At 41.2% G+C, this 19,773-nt stretch overlaps 2 protein-coding genes and 1 long non-coding RNA gene across 5 annotated transcripts in view; 2 read left to right on the top strand and 1 right to left on the bottom strand.

Annotated features, from left to right (window-relative positions):
- The window catches only part of KCTD10 (potassium channel tetramerization domain containing 10), a 98,280-nt gene extending 96,492 nt beyond the window's left edge, over window positions 1–1,788 (top strand). For 2 of the 3 annotated variants that reach the window (XM_056528852.1, XM_056528854.1), the window contains exon 7: window positions 810–1,787. In XM_056528852.1, the coding sequence (XP_056384827.1) occupies window positions 810–1,028 (219 nt within the window). In that variant the 3' untranslated portion in view covers window positions 1,029–1,787. Of the gene's footprint in view, window positions 1–809 lie in introns of all 3 variants that reach the window. The other variant, XM_056528851.1, reaches the window with a different exon arrangement.
- MYO1H (myosin IH) overlaps window positions 1,248–19,773 on the bottom strand; it is a 151,456-nt gene continuing 132,930 nt past the window's right edge. Inside the window, exons 26-34 of the mRNA XM_056528858.1 lie at window positions 19,123–19,282; window positions 17,320–17,403; window positions 15,294–15,387; window positions 12,109–12,164; window positions 11,732–11,867; window positions 8,687–8,757; window positions 6,828–6,925; window positions 4,978–5,074; window positions 1,248–3,774 (exon numbers count right to left, since the gene is read on the bottom strand). Coding sequence (XP_056384833.1) covers window positions 3,748–3,774; window positions 4,978–5,074; window positions 6,828–6,925; window positions 8,687–8,757; window positions 11,732–11,867; window positions 12,109–12,164; window positions 15,294–15,387; window positions 17,320–17,403; window positions 19,123–19,282 — 823 coding nt within the window. The 3' untranslated portion in view covers window positions 1,248–3,747. The remainder of the gene's footprint in view (window positions 3,775–4,977; window positions 5,075–6,827; window positions 6,926–8,686; window positions 8,758–11,731; window positions 11,868–12,108; window positions 12,165–15,293; window positions 15,388–17,319; window positions 17,404–19,122; window positions 19,283–19,773) is intronic.
- LOC130281369 (uncharacterized) overlaps window positions 10,403–19,773 on the top strand; it is a 36,973-nt gene continuing 27,602 nt past the window's right edge. The window contains exon 1 of the long non-coding RNA XR_008846034.1: window positions 10,403–10,523. This is a non-coding gene — a long non-coding RNA (uncharacterized LOC130281369). The remainder of the gene's footprint in view (window positions 10,524–19,773) is intronic.

Below are 19,773 nucleotides of genomic sequence, written 5' to 3'. Positions count from 1 at the left end.
TAGGGATGTGGCATTTGTATCTCCTGACGCCCGGGCATCAGGAGATACAAGTTCCACATTTGTGGAGCCGGGCAGGCTGGATCTGACGCGGCGGCGCTCTGGGTGTACGAAGCAGGCTCCGACTCGTGCCCGCTCCGTACTCTGCGACCCCCGGCTGATTTCAGTAGCCGGGGGCCGCTGATGCATCACCGCCGCTAATATTCAGCATACGGTGCTCTGCAGTGTGTATGGAGCGGGCTCTGGACTTGTGCCCGCTCCATACTCTGCAGCCCCTGGAGGGCCGTCGCTGGGGGCCATTGCTAATAGCCAGCATGCGGCGATCGCCGCGGCTGGCTATTAACCCTTTAGATCGCCGCTGTCAAAGCTCACAGCGGCATCTAAAGGGATCTGTGAATGCTCCCTGGTGGGCTAGTGGGGTGGATCGCCCCCCGCAGCGTGATCGCGGGCGGCTGATCCACTAGGGAGGTAGCGGAGGGCTTACCTCTGCTTCCCTGCTCTCCGTGGGCTCTGTCATTGATAGATCCTGGCTGGACCAGGCTCTATCAATGGATCGCAGATCAATGGAGTTCAATAGAACTCTATTCATCTGTCTACACTAATAAAGTGTATAAAAATAAAATAGTTTTAATAAAAGTGTAAGACATTGTTTTTTTAGACAGAATCGGGATATATCGTCACCTAGACTGTATCGGGATATATCGAATCGCCACACTGGTATCGCGATTCACACCCCTAATAGATATATATACACATATACACACAGTCCAGTGCAGTAGACTGATCATGTTACTTGTATTTTGTTCTTATAGGTTGAGTTTCCAGAGGCAAGAATCTATGAAGAGACTCTTAACATTTTACTGTATGAGGCCCAGGATGGACGGGGACCAGACAATGCTCTTCTTGAGGCCACAGGAGGGGCAGCTGGACGCTCTCATCACCTTGATGATGATGATGAGCGGGATCGCATCGAAAGAGTAAGACGGATTCACATCAAACGACCAGATGACAGGGCTCATCTTCACCAGTAGGACTTATCCACTTGACTATGATTTCTCCGTCCACAAAACAGGCCTGTCTGCTCTGGTTCGTACCAGGCCACATGAGAAAAGGTTATGGTGGTTGTAAATGGCACCTGCCTGTGAGTTTGGGTCCAGCCTCATCTGCTACATTTTCTGTGACTTATTTATATCACTTTGAAGGGACAGAGACCAAACTTGAGTGCGTTATTTTTTTAATTTTTTTTGTTATGATTGTAAGTATGGATCGACCCAGCCCCACAGCAGCTCCTGGTTGTTTCATAGTAATCTAGCCAGCAAAGCACCAAGATAGGACATATCAATTGTGGGAAATGAAGGTGAATTTGTGTCTCGATGGACTAAATATATTGCCTTAATGCATTGCTTCATAGTCTGTGGTACCCATTGACTGTATATTGTGTAGACCAAGAAAACCTTCTGTACTTCTGCTCGGTGCAATTAATTCCATTAGATGTTTTGGAGGTAAATTGTCTTCATTGGTTTGCATTCAGATACTTTTGCTGTATACCTGGTGAGGTTTAAGTGCGTTTGATGGATGTCAGTTCTAACTTTATTTCAGTTACAAACGTTTATGGCTCTGCTGGATCTAAACTGGGAACTATCCTTACCACCTAGACAAGCAATGCACCTTCAAGTGTTTTTATTTCCGGTTTAATATTCTATATATTTTTCTTTTGTTTTACGTAGCTTTAGTCTCTTAAATGTATAAAATAATTTATATTGACCCAATAAACCAATATGGACACTTTTGAATTTTTGTTTCTTATATTCATAAATGATCACACAATCCTTATATAAAGAGAATTAACTTCAGCCTTGTTTTCCCTTCATGTTTATAAGCTGGGAGTGTATAGCTAGCTAACAGGTAAAAGTGTACCTGTCACTATAAAAAAAAATAATAATAATAATAAAAAAAAGTGTCTTGTTACCAGAATGGTCTCATAATGTAAGTCTATTGGACTGAGGACATGTCAAAAGTTTTTATAATGAAAGGTACACTTTACAGTCTATCATTCTCAGATCTGTAGATATTGGCTGATAGGGCTATAGGTATCTTTATTGCAAATTGAGACTGCACGAGGCACATACTGAAAAGTGCAGATCCTGACATCTGAAATAACAAATGATGGCTTAAAATATGTTTATTTCATAAACTCTAGTTTAATGGCTGTACTGAGCGGCATGCTCCCTCCCTCTACCATCCCTCCCTGTCCTACATGACTGGCATACAGGGTTTGGCTTTCAGCACTGAAACTTGTACAGCAATCATGCAGGGAGGGGTTGTTAAGGGAGGCGTTGTGCATGCTTCAGCTCAGAGTGACCTTTGTGACTCTTGAGCTTAGGAGAAAAACATGATTTTATAACTTTGCAAACATCAGCTAAGGGACAGGACGATAAAACAAATGATGCCTTTCAGCTATCTGCTCATGTCTGCAGCTCTGAGCATGATATAGAGCTGACCGCTTTCCTTTAACCAAACATCCAGAACTTACTGAACCTTTCATGGACATCATTACATAATGGCAGGGAACCATTGATTGACCTAAACATTTGCATATTTTTTGTAATTTATTTTTAATTTGTTTTACAGGATCACATGACATACTTTCCATTTGCAGTTTGACCCTTTTAGTCCAGTCAGACTATTTATCTGTCTGAAACCCTTTATTGTCAAATGCCTGTCTATTAGACCTTCACGAGTAAAAGCAATTTAATTGTATATAAATTAATGTCCCCAACCTTTGGCTTTCAGGGCATGATGGGAGTTGTAGTTTTGCAACAGCTGAAGAGCTGTTAACAGATGCATATTGCTGAACTCTGACCTGTAATCCTTGTAATATCCTGGATTTCTCCCCGTTTACTTGAGCTCCTTTTACCTTCTGAAATCTATGGTGGTGCAGTCCAATTGCCCATTCACTTCCTCTGATCACCCATCAGGGGTACATAAGCCCACTCTTAAGAATATCTTCCTGGTGGTCTCTAGGGGGAATGCTGAAAAGAAACTATTCATTGGCGCTATGAAAGTATCATCGCTAATGTCTCTCTCTGGCTGCTAAGACAGACAAAATGAAGAATCACCTGCGGCAAAAAACAATCTTCGCCAAAAAGGTGAAGGGAAGACACTCTGAAGTATCTCTCTTTCTACCAAGGGGTGACTGCCTTGTCTAGTAGAAATGGTTTCCAGTCAAAAACTTGCAGGCAAAGGATATAATCCAAAGCCATTGTCTGAGGTGTGTCAGTATACCAATGTGGAAATGATAGTCGCAAGGATTTCTAGAACAATTTAGTACTGCTTGTTTAATATCTTTATGTTGACAGTAGATATGCAGTTGTATGAAAAAAACTATTTTATTACTGTTTATTATCATTTTTTTCCCAATGACATAATAAGGCCAACATTGTGTTAATTCTGTTTGGGATATTTAGAGGTTCCAGCCAATATACCGTTAAACAGTATAAATGTCTGATAAGTCATTCTGCAGAAATGCTTTGGGTATAAGTGATTCCATGATGTGGATCACTCTTCTCGATAAGGTGAAAGAGTTCAAGAAGATCTTCAATATCTACTGCATGAAATGCACAGCACATCGTGTCCAAGCTGCACCATTTCCATCTGGATGGAGTGTATCTAGTAATGTCTCACACATGTATATACTTTACAGTCACCGTACTATCAGTGATGGATAATATCTTCAGATTATGCTGAACATCAATTGGATTTTAATCTTGGTGATGTCTAAAATAAAGAGAACATATGTCAGTATCTATCTACTGTATTATGCAAGGCTTACTTTTTAACAGTGATCACGGCCACTGCAGCAGCTCTAATAATAAAGGGCCTGTCTGTCATGTGACAATCCCTTTAATAACCTCACTTTTTATGGGAATTTCCGCCCACAGTCAGGGTCACAATGTGAATCCAAGCAATCATGGTTCAATATAGCAGTGCCATTATAAGGAATATGTTATGTAAAATGTAATAGTCACTTTGTACAGACAAAATCCTCAATCAACTGAATTAAATGTATAATCTTTCAACCAACCTATTTGATCCGATCTGTCACAGTCAATAACATTTCATGATTTAACTCTTCAATCACCCAAAATTTTGTACAAACCATCATATACTGAATGACTACTGCAAATTTGTCATCTGTGGTCAATATTAATACTATTATTTCCAATATCCAGTACTTGTCCAATCCATCCTCAACTCTTTTTCCTGGCCAATCTATGAGAGACCCACATAGCGCCAGATAGAGCCAACTGGCTTTAATGAGGACTGTCATTTTGATAACACGAATGGATTGAACCCCAAATAGTACCATAAACTTACATATAAAAGTACTTTATCTGCCGTGATAGCAATTTTTTTTCTTCTTTGGAAATAAAGCATTTAATTATTTCAAATATATAGACTTTGCCAAGAAACTATTACCAAGGTAAGGCAGAAAACATTGCCCTGTGTACACAGGTGATGTGCATCCGATTGGCGCTTGTTTACTGCCCATGTAAAAGGGCACTTTTTGGCCCATATAAAAGGGTACTTTGTTCTATTGTTCAAATCTCTGGAAATATTTATTTTTTAAAACATAATATTTTTTTTGTAAATTATGAAGAGCATCTCAATTCCAGGACTAAACCGAGTTTATTATTCAGGGGCCCTGACTAAACAACATAAGCCACTGTCTTTTTATTTGAAACGCCAAAAGGGTCTGGTCCCTTTTACTGCTATTATTTCTCCAACTGCATTTTTTATTATTACGTTGGTTGTTACATTGCTCTTGTATAAAATGGAAATATTTTGGGGGGTTAGGCTTATTTGGATTGAGATCAGGGTCAGGTGCAATATCTATCCCTTCAAAATCCTATTTACTCAATATTATTCTGTAATATGTAAAGCTTGATCATGAGAAGTGAATCCCCACTTGTATCTTACCACGGTGAGGTGTCCATTCTTGGCCTTGTACACCTGGGACTCTGCTGCTGTTATGAAGTCGATAAGTCCACTTTTGTTTTTAAAGAGAAATTTTATGCTAGGAAGAAAAAAGTAATACGTTATTCTAGTATACATTATATTTTAAACCAGCAGACAGGATGTGAAATGTAAGAAAGGTTAGTATGACCATTCAGTGCTGACCACCTTATACCTTATACCTCATAATAGCCATGTTTTACCCTAATTAAATAGCTGAACCTTTATTTTTTTAGCTATAATGTGTTACATTATGCCTATAAAACCTCTTAGGGCACATATACAGCTTGGAAATATCACAAAATGTATATCTGGCTTACTGACCAAACACCATTTTACAAATGCAATATGTCTTAGTGCTTTCTAATAGAAACCTTGGCAATATACTTCACTAAATGTATGACTGCGTTTTGTAATAATTTGTTTTAGAAGTCACTACTGAATAGCTACAATAACTTGCAATAGACACTGTCTTAAAGTGTACCTGTCATTAGCAAAAACTTTTTATACAATGTAGAAAATAACATTGTATGTATTTGTAATATACATTGGTTAAAAAAAATTATATTTTTGTACCTGGCTATTCCCTGTGTGTCTCTGTAAATAGACCACATACAGGAAGTTTGGGTCTACAAGCAGAGCTCTGTGCAGTGAGGACAAGCAGGGCTCTGTGCAGTGAGGACAAGCAGGGCCCCGCGCACTGAGGACAAGCAGGGCCCCGCGCACTGAGGACAAGCAGGGCCCCGTGCACTGAGGCTCTGTGACATGCCCCCGGATCACACACCAGGCTGTTCAGCCAGGGGCTGATCTATATCTACAATATATAAAGGGTTTTTGCTAATGACAGTTACACTTTAAAGGCTTCTTCTTCTCAGCTTGAAGTTATACAGTGGTCCCTCAAGTTACAAAATTAATTGGTTCCAGGACGACCATGGTATGTTGAAACCATAACTCTATGGAAACTTGATAATTGGTTCTGAAGCCCCAAAATGTCATCCAAAAATAAGAAAAAAGTGAGGCTTAAAGAAAAATAAGTAGATAACTAATATAGATAAAGCAAATCCTTACACATAAAAGTAATAAAGATCTGCTGGGAGCTGTAAATCACTGTCTATGTAGAGGACAGGAGCTTCTTCAGGGTCCTGTACAGTACACGCAATGTCCTAAAAAAGTAAAATGGAGCCGCCCTTACCTGGTGTCCAAAGGAACAGTTAACTATGGCACAGGTTAAGAGTAGTACAGAACATGTAATACCACCCTGTACTGTAGGGGGCTCTACCAGACAGGAATTCAGTGCATGCACTTTAGGAATACAGGATTTTACCATTGAAATGCCCATTCTAATTGGTCAGTTGCAGCCATTGACACGTTTTGCAGATCTGGACTTTCTGTAGCATTGTATGTTGAGTCTGGTTTCAAGATACAATGGCCCAGAAAAGACCATTGTATGTTGAGGGATCACTATATAAAAAAGGCCCCTAAATAGGTATAGGTGACTACAAGATGTCGCCCACCTCCCCCACTTGGCCTCATTCCAAGAGGCAACTGAACCCCTCTTACAGCCCTGTAACAAGGTGCCTAGCTGTCTATATACTTGAGTGAAGTCACAGTATATAATAAGGCAGCTTATATTCATTCTGTACAGTCATTGCGTCTTTAGAATACATAGGTCTTTGCCAAAAGATGGCATCATTATGTTATAAGCACGCGTGTGCTGTTCACCTACGCTGTTACTGTATTTGGATTAAACAGCTGCATTTGACACAAGTGCTGGATCATTATAAAACCGATAAGTTACAATCTTCATATATTACCATCCTTTGCTTATGTTGACAGCATCTTGTTTGGAAGCCAGCATGCACAGCTTGGTGACCAGCTCAAAGATATGGTCACATTGCAATATAAGATCACCCTGTATTCAAGAAAAGGAACAATCTTGTAACTGTTTCTCCCCAACGAATGTAGACCAAAACATTGTTAAATTGTAGATACTTTTTTCATATAGATTTATCATTTAAAGCTGTATTAATTCACACAAGTTATTTTGTTAAACTTTTTTTTTTTTTATACTTAACTAAAACTAAATCCTACTCTAGTGACTGTAGATATATATAATGGAGGTCCCATATGTGTTCCTTGGCTCACATCAAGGGACTACAAATCCCCTTCACTTACAGTCAGCACAAACAGTGGTCACACACACATACACACATGTAGGGTTTTTTTTTTTTTTTTACTCGACTATATTTGTGTACTTTATTTTAGTTCTTATGTATGTGTGACAGCCCAACACACTGTCACAGTAACAACACTGCTGGAAGGGTACAGAGTGCAAGTGACTAGTGAATAGCACTAGATGCAGCCTGTACATATGGGTGGGGTAAGCAGAGTCATGCTTACCCCACCCACATGGCCTGATATACAGCTTTCCCTGTAATAGTCCCCACCCACATGGCCTGATATACAGCTTTCCCTGTAATAGTCCCCACCCACATGGCCTGATATACAGCTTTCCCTGTAATAGTGTATGTGTATAAGGAGAGCTGTCAATCAGTCCATGTAGGTGGGGTAAGAAGGACTCTTACTATCTGTCCTAGTCCTCTCAGAATTGACTCTGCTTTTTACTCCTATGTATATAATCACAGAGCTCAGCATCTCTCTCTCTTTCTCTCTCTCTCTCTCTCTCTCTCTGTCTCTCTCTCTCTCTCTCTCTCTCTGTTCTCTCTCTCTCTCTGTGCCTCTCTCTCTGTTCTCTCTCTGTCTCTCTCTCTCTCTCATCACCTTACAGGTTTGCAGTGGTTTTCTATGTTCTGATTTCAGATTTCCCATTATCCTCTCACTGATTTAGCATTTGTATACGTTGTTGATTTGCATCGGCACACATTAAGAATATGCAATGCAAAGTAATTCGGATAAATAAAGCAGTGTATTTGTACGGATACTCCACATTCTTGATAATAGATCAGTTATACATGTAAAGTATGTTTAAAAGTAAATTAAGGACAAAGGGGGAATTGTATTGCCTTTTTTTGGTTGACAGAGGTCACAGAAATTTTTGTTTGGCAGAATTTGTGCGGCTTTTTGCTTTGATTTAAATGACTTTGGTACACGCTTTTGGTTTTGCACTTTGCATTGGTTGCTGATTTATCCAGTATTGCAAATCTACACCAGTCCAAACCTGACTAAGGCTGCATTCACATTACCTTTGTTACATACGGTGGTTACATACGGTGACCGGATCCGGCTGGGAGATTGAAAAACCGGGCGCTTCCGTACCCCAGCCAGACCCGGACCTCATCTCAATCATTTGAATGAGCTGACCAGAGTCAGATAGTGACTCCAGTCAGCTCATTCAAATGAATGAGATGGAGACCGGGTCTGGCTGGGGTACAGGAGCGCCTGTTTTCCATCTCCCAGCCGGATCCGGTCACGGTATGTAACAAACGTAATGTGAATGCATCCTTACAAAACTGGCTGTGATGAGCATTTTTCTTTTTCAAAGGATGAATTATACAAAGTGGTTTATTGTTATGTGTGCCAAATCTATCAACCCCCATTCAAAAGTATGATAAATATGTTGCATGCAAGCAAAAATAAATAACTTCAAAATACACTTTCTAAAGAGACACAATGATAAATGTCCCTTTATAAGCTAACCAGAATTGTTTCCTACCTTCTGCTTATTGTCTTCTGGAGATAAGTGGATGACTATGAATCCATCACTCAAGTTACTGACAGATATTTCTAGAAAAACATCATAATATAATGGTTTACTATATTTTGTTTACAGTTTTACTATCCGAGAATCGTACTTCTATATACCACCCTATACATTATATCAGTGATTGTAAGGACACACACTGTTACATTGCTGATTAATCTATTTTAAAAATTGTACTTTCTAATAATCTCCTAATAATTTCTCATATATATATATATATATATATATATATATATATATTGTGAGAAGGTGAAAGGGGCCATCGTGGATGGTCGGTATGTGTCACTGAGGTTCCTGGTTTCCACTTGGATTTTTTTCTGGCAGCTTTTGAGCCAAAGCCAGAAGTGTACTCAAAAGGAATAGGACATATAAAGGAAGAACTTACACTTCTCCTTCCTTATGGATCCACTTCTGACTTTGGCTCAAAAACTGCAGTGGCAGCATTCCAAAAACTGACAGAAAAAAAAACAAGTGGAAACTTAGCCTTAGGGAAGGTGTTAAATGATCTTTATTAACTTTTTTTTTGCACACTTTTTTTTTGCAGTGTTATAGCCCCCCCTGGTGTCTATTTCACTGCACATACTGATCTCATACACAGATCATTGCCGTGCATTGACACGGCAAAGATCAGTGTAATCGATGATCAATTGCTCAAGCCTGGATTTCAGGCTTGGAGCAATCAATTGGCAATTGGACGCCACGGAGGCAGGTGAGGGGACCTCCGCTCGCGTTCTAGCTGATTGGGACTTCGCGATTTCACCGTGATGGTCCCGATCAACCCGACTGAGCTGCCAGGAAGCTTTTACTTCTGGTGTCTATTTCACTGCACATACTGATCTCATACACAGATCATTGCCGTGCATTGACACGGCAAAGATCAGTGTAATCGATGGTCAATTGCTCAAGCCTGGATTTCAGGCTTGGAGCAATCAATTGCCAAGTGGACGCAACGGAGGCAGGTGAGGGGACCTCCGCTCGCGTTCTAGCTGATTGGGACTTCGCAATTTCACCGTGATGGTCCCGATCAACCCGACTGAGCTGCCAGGAAGCTTTTACTTTAATTTTAGACGCGGCGATCAACTTTTAACGCTGCGTCTAAAGGGTTAATAGCGCGGCACAACAATCGGTGCCACATGCTATTAGCCAAGGGTCCCGGCTGTCATTAGCCCGGTTTTATACAGGTACGGGTACAGGTACGCTCTGTGTCCTTAAGAGGTTAAAGGCAGCTTGCTCCACCAGCTGGGGGGGGGGGGGGGGGGGTTGCGTGTTTGTAGCTTACTCAGTGTAAGTGGTGAGCTAAAGTCCTCCATACTCTGGCTCTAGTCTGAAAGCTGGTGAGCAACCTGACTGGAGGCCTGGAAAAGACTTAATTATTGCCGCACGGTATGGACTTTTTCTCCACTAAGACTATTTTGTTATTGCCAAGTGTGAATAAAACACGGAACTTTGATTTGAAAATCCTGATTACTTGCCTCTATAACTGCAACCACACCTGTCTACAAGAGCGAGTCATCACAAAATAAATATATATACCGTAATAACATTACTGAAAGGGAATCTGTCCACTGTATTTACTGCTAAGAGCTAAGACACTGTTGGATAGCTGTTATAAGAACATTACCTTTCCTGGAGCTGATGGAAGTAACCAAATTCTTCACCTTTTTATTTAAGTATTGAGGAGGCAGAGCTGAGCTGCTCAAGTGCCACAGCCTGGCACACATCCTTGCTCACCCTATCCTCCTGGCCCCTCCTTGTCTGGCATACAGAGCTCTTAATATCAATTAAGGAGGTGAGGACAACTACCTCTTTCTTAATATCTGTCATCTGAGCTTCCACAATGCTTTGCTCTCTGGTAATATGAGTCCAGCAGGATCTTAAAGGGATACTTCACTGGAAAACAATTTATTTATTTTTTTAAATCAACTGATGCCAACTGACCACAATGCTCTCTGCTGAAACCTCTGTCCATTTTAGGAATTGTCCAGAGTACAACCAAATCCCCATAGCAAACCTATACTGCTCTGGACAGTTCCTGACATGGACAGAGGTGTGAGACAGAAAGGAAATTCAAAAAGAAAATAACTTCCTGTGAAGCATATAGCAGCTGATAAATACTGGAAGGATTAAGATTTTGAAATAGAAGTAATTTACAAATATGTTTAACTTTCTGGCACCAGTTGATTAAAAAAAAAAAAAAAAAAAAAAAAAAAAAAATGTTTTCCAGTGGAGTACCCCTTTAAAGCATTACTGGCTTAGGATAGGTTTACATGGCCATTCTCTCCTGTCCCACATTTCTCCCGTCATTGCTGCTAAACGGACCATACTAACAAACGGATGCAAACAGATGCAAAGGGATGCCATTAAGTGGCATTCTGTTACATGTTTTTAATCTGTTTGTATCCTTTATTGGTTGCTCCCACCTCTTCTGAGCATGCTCAGAAATAATAACGGATCAAAAACAGATTGAAAAAAATGGATTCAAAGGGATGACATTACAGGCTCATTCGTTTGCCATAAACTTTAATGTTAAATTTCATATATCCGTTTCTAACCCGTTATTGATGGTGGGGGGAAAAAATACTGTATGCAACGTCTTTTCTCTGCTAAAAATAACGGAATAGGAACCAAACGGGTGACAATGGACTTTTGAAAAAATGGGATCTATTTACAGCAGTATGCAAGCCGTTTGAAAAAGGCTTGAATGGATTTGAGAACGGGCTTGAATTAACGCGGACTGACGTTAATGTGAACACGCCCTTAAGAAAAGAAAAACTTTCACATGTCACCCAGACAATATAGATATAACCATGTTATGCATACTCTCTGGCCCAGTGCTGATTGCTACATTATATTACAGTCTATGGTCAGGGGTGAAGTAGACTATAACATACCGAGACTCTGACCGATCAAGACTTTTGACATATCTGCATGATAGTTATACTTTAATTGTAATAAAGTATTAACAGATAGGGATTTGAAAATACTGACTTCCTTTACCTTTCAGGTTTGTGTATTCAATCTTCTGCTTGATCTTGACTTGCTCAGTCAGATATAGTGTTGTCTGTGTCAACACGAGATTCCGAGGCCGAGCTTTGTATCCATTTCTGTCATACTTAACTACTGGAATGCCATACTGACATATAGGGAAGAGAAAGTTATCCAGATCTCTACAATAGCTCAACAATCTCAGATCAGATTCTCTTCTAACTATGCAGCTGCTAGTGACAAGGGAATAAGCTTTTAGTAAGGTAACATATTCCATTACTTGATACTATATGGAGAAGCAGCGCAGAGCATTTACAGAATTTTACTGCTGAAAGAAATAATGTAACTGATTTACATATGTTAATAAAAATTGCAGTTGAATTCCCTACCTTCATCTTGTCATATAACATAAGCTGATGGACTTTTGGACTGATATCCTGTTCAGCTAAGACATGAAGCATAAATACAAAATTCAGTTTGTTGACATGATGGGAATATGTACACAATGTATGGCCAGATATCACATTTTCAGTATTATCCCATTCTTAAACTAATACAGTACTAAGAAGAACTGTGAGTTTATCAACACATCTTGTCTCATCCTTACGCTTAGTCATAACGGGCATCACAAAATGGCGCCAGGCCATATAGTACACAGGGGTTTTTCCCAGCCAGGGGTACATCGTCACTAGGCTGACCATAAGCCCTGTTTTATTTTGAAACTGTCCTGTGTTTTTATTAAAAATGTTGATTTGGTCCCTTTTTAAAAAACAAAATGGATGAAATTTACATTTCCACTGCTCATCAGGTCTGGGGGTTGGGACCTACTGCTATGGCAGGGCCATAGCAGTAGGTCCCCGGACCGGAGGAGCAGTGAAACACTGAAGCTGACATGGCCAGTAGTTTAGTTACCGTCTCGATGCCTTCTCCAGGGTCCATGATAGGGTCCATGTTTGCGTTTTTCCCTGACGTCTTCCTACTCTGCTGACCCACTGGGGCAGTATGTGAGAGGGGCCTTCTACCTCCTACTATATATGGGGGCATAGAGGAGAGGGGCCTACAACTATATATAGTGGCAGTGTAGGGGCCTACAACTATATATGGGGCAGTATAGGGACCTACAACTATATGTGGGGGTAGTATGGGGCCCCCAAACTATATATGGGGCAGTATAGGGTAAAATACAGTCCCACTCTACATGTACCAAAATGTTTGTGATTTCATATGACCATTACAGCTTTATGAAAATTATGAGTTTTCATATTTTTATATTTTCAACCATTTAATTGGGCCATTTTTAAGCTAGGTTGTAAGTGTAGTGGTATAAAATGAGCATATTTTCTGCAAGCATTGATCATTTGCAAGTTAAATAAGGGTTAATTTAGTGAAAGACTGGTAAAATGGGAGGGGTGGGGTTAAAGAGATAGAAAAGGGTGTTTTTAATTTATTTTAATTTCTTTATTTTAACCCCTTACTACAGTATCTTAACACTAGGGGGGGCATATATTATTGCAATTGTGTGAAAAAATGATCCAGAAGTTACATAATTTTTGCACAAGGAAGGCCCTTGATATTTTTGGTGCTCTCGCTGAGTGGATGAAGCTTTCAGCCGAGGGAGCGTGGCTTCATGCAAAAAGGATGCTGAGGGATTTCTGTAGAGGGGCACGCTTCTATATGAATCCTGCAAGCCCGTGTGCTGGCGGGCATTCATTTAGACAAATGTCCCCTAAATCTCATGTTTTCTTACTATCTAATATCTACCCTCACCCCCACTAACATTCATGGAAATAAAATACAGAACATTACATAACTCTATCCCATTTTTGTTATCCGAATGCACTGTTTTTGTCTCAATGAAATATGGTCAGCCTAATCATAACTACAATTGTAAAACACCAAGATAAAAAGAAACACAGCCGCACATCCACAATTTGTACTTTGATCTACTTGCTTCTCAGCATAAATTCAAAAACTAACAGGTTGTTTGTATACATTTTGATCAAAAAGTACAAAGCCCATTCGCCATGTCAACCTAACACTAGTGTAGTTCCGGGCGGCGGCCACCAACACCGCAACCCCATGCCCACAAGAGGAATGACCCAGTGGCCAGGCAGCCCCACTGCTGCCCGACCAAGCCCCTGGCTCCAGACCACTCCACCCCACAGACAAAGCATCACAGTAACAATGATCGCTGCAGAGAACCACACCAGTGTGAACACCTACCAAGTTCTCCCTGTCAGAGGGCTGGGAGAATGCTAGGAGAAAACCTATATGCAGTCTCCTGCTAATTAAAAACGCCTGGGCCGAATGGGTGGAGCAGAGTGCTGGCTTTGATGCTTTGTTTGTGGGGTGGTACGGCACAGAGCCAGGGGCTTGGTCGGGCAGCAGTGCGGCTGCCTGGCCACTGGGTCGCTCCCCCCGTTGGGCATGGTGTCTTGGAGGCAGTGGTCGCCACCCGGCGCTACGCCAGTGTAAGGTTAAGGACCCACTCTGACTAGGTGGCCTTGACGTGGCGAGTGGACTTGTACTTTTTGATCAAGATGTATACTAACAACCTGTTAGTTTTTGAAATTATGCTGAGAAGCAAGTAGATCAAAATACAAATGGTGGATGTGCGGCTATGTTTCTCTATTTGTGTTGCTAATCATAACTACCATCACTTGTTCAGCCTGGGGTGTATGGGAGAGATAGTGGAGCCACTCAAGCCACTGTGACCACAAGGTACTACTATGCCCTTCATCTCAGTCATACTCCCCGGGCCTCTGGTAATCATGCACACTTTACCCCTGGGCTGCTTCATACGTATGTGTATTCATTTGCTTTTTTGTATGCATACTCGTGACTCATGTACAAATAAAGTGTGTATATGTCCATATACCCTGGCTGTAAACTTCCCCATTTACAAAATCCTACATCCTAGGTTGGGACACCTGATTTTGCCCTGCATTCCTTTAGGGGCCACATAGCAGCTGTCTTGGTGGCCTCCATGCTATATATCCTTGAATATAACAATATTCCATATTTAAAATTCATCAGTAATGTGTATTCTATGTGGTCTAACTCTCACATACTTTGTTCAACTGTTTTTTTTATTAAATAATTTTTCTTTAAAACAGATATTTGACAGTAAAGAAGATATAAGTACATAGAATAATAAACAAAGGTCATTACATATTAACAAGACCAGGTTACAATATGGTAATTTGCATAGATCCGGCTGTCAAGATGTTGTAAAGTCCAGATTTTCCCAGGTTCGGCTTTGTGAGTATCCGGGGAAGGCCCCATGTCAGGGACATTAAGCTTAGATAGAAGCCGTTGTCTGATAAATAATGAAGCTAGGATTTTATGAATTGGGTACTAGTACTATCTCTAGACTTCCTCACAATCCGGATCTATTACACCTCAGCGGATGGTCAATAATCCAGGTAACATGCAATGAAAAAGATATAAAATAATGTACATTAAAAAGCAGGAGATAGAAGTTTTTTTAAGAGGTGGAAAGGGGGGAAAGTTATATAGAGAAAGGGACAGGTAAGTATGGAAGATAAATAGAATAAAGTGAACTCTCACATACTTAACCGAGATTCTTCAAACGGCTGGCTAATGCTTTGCTCGTAGCCTTCCTTCTTCCCTTGAAATAGTTCACTCGCCACAACTTTCTGTCGCATCTGCATACATAGGAAATAAATCAAGTTAACTGGCCAGATAGAATATAAAATCACTGGGGGAGATTTATTAAACTCTGCGCTTGGCGAAGATTAGTACATATTTACCAATTTCTACTGCGTTCACCAAGTGGGCAGGGATTAATATGGAGGAGTGCGATTTCATGCAAAGAAGAGGGGGGGGCATAACCGTCCACACACATTAGATTTGCTACAATTTACACCTGCTAGCAGCTGTAAATTGTAGTGGAAATATATACCAGCTTTGTAAATTTCTGAGGCAGCCGCATGGGCTCCGTCACATGCCTGGATTTCAAGAGGCCTGCGTCTCTCAATATATCCAGTGTCATCCTACACTGGTCGGGATTTACTTTAGAGCCATATATGAAATGCCAGTCTTAGTAAATGCCCACCTTTACTTTAACCATAAGAATTGAAAATAAAAGAGAAAGAAAAACACATAGTTCTTCTTTTCTATCACAGATTGTGTCTTGTTTAGCATGCAACAATATTTTCATCCTATCAAAACTACAGATACCCAAGTGGAACCTGACAGACCTCATAATAAGTCAAAGGGGTCTGTCGGTCATCGCTGGTGTCTGTTCTGCAATACATCCCAAAGAGCATTGAGGCTTACATTATAAACAAAAGCCACAAACTATTTGGTCAAAGTACTTGCTAATGGAATGTAGGTGTTTCTTTCAGTCCTGTTGCCATAGGTGTAAAAAAATCCAGCCCCTTCAAACATTTGTGAATGAATGGGTTGTTCTAAGGAGCTCTCTAAATTTCAGGGTGATACTGTAATAGGATGCCACCAGGCAGTTTGTGAAATTTCCTTCCACATAGATCTGTCACGATCAAATGTGAGTGACATTTTGGAAAAGTTGAGGCATTTTGAAAAAGCAGCCACGAAGTGGAGACCAAAGTTCCAGAAAGAGGATGACAAGTGCAGAGGGGCATTGTGTAAAAGTCAATGCTCTGTATCAACAACTGCAGAAGTGGGGCACAGAGGACTAGAACCAGGACAAGCCTCCTTTTTTCAAAAAGAAGTTACAGCACCACACAACACCACCAGGTATGCCCACCTGGCATGCAAGCATTCTGGGACCCTGGGAGGCCCAGGGTCTGAACAATGCCAGGACCCATAATAAAGCAGAAGAACAGGCTGCTGGAGCGGGACTAGATCCACCTAACTGGTGAGTGCATGGGCTCCCCAGGATAAATCCTCAGAAGGGTATTCCCTGCCATGAAAGCACCAGTGGCCTGACTCAGGACAGGACCCTAAGTCCTGCTCTGGGCTCCTCTAGGGACAGGAAACCACTGAGAAGTCTTCTTTTTATCTCCAGGTTTCCTGTTCCTGAGTGAGGGTTGTCTCTCTCCGTGGTGCTGTTGTGGTGAGGGTAGAAGGTAGCAACAACTCCATATTAAAGGGGTTGTACGCTGCCCTGACTTTCGGAGCTCAGCTCACAGCGTCCGGAAGTTCATTACTCTGAACGCTGTAATGAACGAGTAATGAACTTCCGGACGCTGTGAGCGGAGCTCCGAAAGTCAGGGAAGCGCACAACCCCTTTAATGGCTATGGATCTTAGTTGTACTAAAAGCTTGTGTACTTTTTTTAGTATTGGATTAAACACAGAATGGTAAAGCCTAGATATAAATGTAAGGGCCCATTTACACAGGCCAACAATCCAATCAACCAGCAAATATTTTCTGCTATTTTCAGCTGATCGCCAGCCCTTTTATATGGGCCGATTATCAGGAACCCCCATTGGTCCAATAAACAGCCCATATAAAAGGGCCTTAACCCAACTATATCTTACGATGTCTAAATAAATCTAGCAATAATAGTTTGTAAAGTGCTTAGTGCAAAGTTCTAGAACCAGCAGCACTACACATAACATAGCTGGAAGTCAGTGACTGGTCTGGTTACCATACCTGTTCTGTTCTTTGAGGAGTAATCGATCTGCAGTATTTCCTCACCAAGTTTTTGATACATAGTTTATGCAGCAGTTCTGAGGTCTGAAAGAAAGGGTGACATTTTTTTAACTCAATCTTAGGCTGCTTTCACACTATAAAAATGAATCCGTTACAAACGTCCGTTAGAAAAGCCCTGTTAAACGGCTGTTAAACAATCCCATTCAAGTCTATGGGATTTTTTGATTATCTGTTATGACCCGTTATAGTCTGTCATGAATAACGGCCGTTAGTTGTGACAGTAGAAATAACGACTCATGCACTAATTTTTCTTCCGTCACAAGAAACGGGTAAATTAACGGCCGTTATTAACATTGAAGTCTATGGCTGACGGATGAGCCTTTATGTCATCTGTTTGCACACAGTTTATTATATCCGTTATTACTTCTGAGCATGCTCAGAAGAGGTGACATCAGCAGACTCCTGCATTGCTGAGGGACTACTACTACTCCCATCATGGAACAGACTTGTTTCCATGATGGGAGTAGTAATTCGCTAGCTACAGGAGTCTGCAGACAGCTGGGGAGGCTACATTAGTGTTTGAACTACTATCCCCATCATGGAACAGAGTCTGTTCCATGTTGGGGGTTGTAGTACAGGGGCTGAGGGATTGATCGCACCGGGTTTCACTTCTGAGACCCCATGCGATCCGAAGTTATTAAGCAGGGGAGCGGGTGGCATGCTCCGCAACCCTGGGATGTATTAGTGTGTTTCAACTTTCATTCTTGAATCCCCCGCAGGGAGCCCTGAATGGCCGATACTGAGGAGTCAATCAGGACTCTCAGCAGGAGGTTTAAAAATGAACTTTGGGAGTAGCAGGGGCCAAAGAGCACTGTGGGGGGCAAGATACATAGCGCTGCAGAGGGGGGGGGGGCAGACATATAGCTTATATATCTTGCCCCCCCAGCAGCCCATTAGACCCCTGCCGGTGCATTAAATATATACCCCCCACCAGCGCATTAAATATGTACCCCCGCCAGCGCATTAAATATATACCCCCCGCCGGCGCATTAAATATATACCCTGCAGCGCATGTATATGTGCCAGCGCAGCGCTTCTATATACATATGCCACTGCAGCGCTATATGTGAAAAAGCATTCTCGCAGCAGCATCGGCCGCCCGATGCTGCTGATAGAGATACTTTTCATACATAGTGCTGCAGTGGCATATGTATATAGAAGTGCTGTGGGGGGGGGGGGAGGGGCAGATAACGCTATATGTCTGCCCCCCCCCCCCCCCCAGCTCTTCTATATACATACAGTATACCCCTGCTGCCATATGAATGAAAAGTATTTCTATTAGCAGCGCATAGTGCCGGCTACGTTTAATAACGGATGAATGCTCATAGTGTGAAAGCAGCCTTAGACACAAAAGATGTTATTCAGTATGCATGCAAGTGAGATCAATAAAAACTTTGGGAGAGATTTATTAAAACCTGTGCAGAGTAAAAATGGAGTATTGGTCCAAAGCAACTAATCACAACGCTTCTTTAAAAGGCCTCTAAAAAATAAAACTGACTGCTAGCTGACTGCTATGGGCAACTGCACCACTTTTCCTCTGCACAGGGTTTGTGATATCTCCCCCTTTATGCCTACAATGGGACTAATGCTAAAAATCTTAAGGAAGTCTCCTTATTAATTGTCACCTATGTTACAGTCCTTATCAGCTCCTTGCTGTTTCCTCAGTTTCATGTTTTTTGGACTCGTCGACGATTCCAGATCTCTAAATAATTTTTCTTCCATTTGTGATAGGCGGTTTCTTACCTTTGTCATAGGTGATGGTGGCTGTAGCCAAGTCTTGTCTAGGACATTTTTAGGTACGTGGTCCTTTAGTTTCATGAGGTAGTTAGAATGCATCATGCTAAGAAATTCTCTATTTGCTTCATTGGGCTTTAACTTTCGGTTTATGAAGCCACCAATAAATCTGAAAATTAAGAAAATGCTTGTTTAGAAAACTTTTCTCTGTTGCTTGTAGCTGATTCACACAGTTAGCATTTAGTAGATCTGTCACCGGAATATGCCACCCTATATAAAGGCAGTATATTACAGGTCTCCATATAACTTCTAGTTATGTAGTCATGACGGAAGTGCTCTCCCTGCTCTCCTAATGGTGATGGATAGGTTGATGTATATCTGTATATATACTGTAGAATCCAGGCATCAGTAACTGGTGAGAGAGGTAGAAGAATGCCAGCCTTATGAATAAAGTACAATCATAACTATAGGATGGTTTACAGCTTTCAATAATTCTTATGAGCAAAAGTGGAGAATTACTGCAGGGCTAGGTGCAACCATATATCACATTGTCACTCATGTATGGTAATGGACATTGTGTAACCCTACATTTTGCTTGCAGGAGCCATTATATGGAAGATGTTCAGCTGCCCGCAGCTTCCATGGTGTTATTAAACCATG

Source organism: Hyla sarda, chromosome 1 (genome assembly GCF_029499605.1).
Source record: "Hyla sarda isolate aHylSar1 chromosome 1, aHylSar1.hap1, whole genome shotgun sequence".
NCBI lineage: Eukaryota > Metazoa > Chordata > Amphibia > Anura > Hylidae > Hyla > Hyla sarda.
Note: the sequence above shows the minus strand (reverse complement) of the source record. Positions and strands in the feature narration are given on the sequence as shown.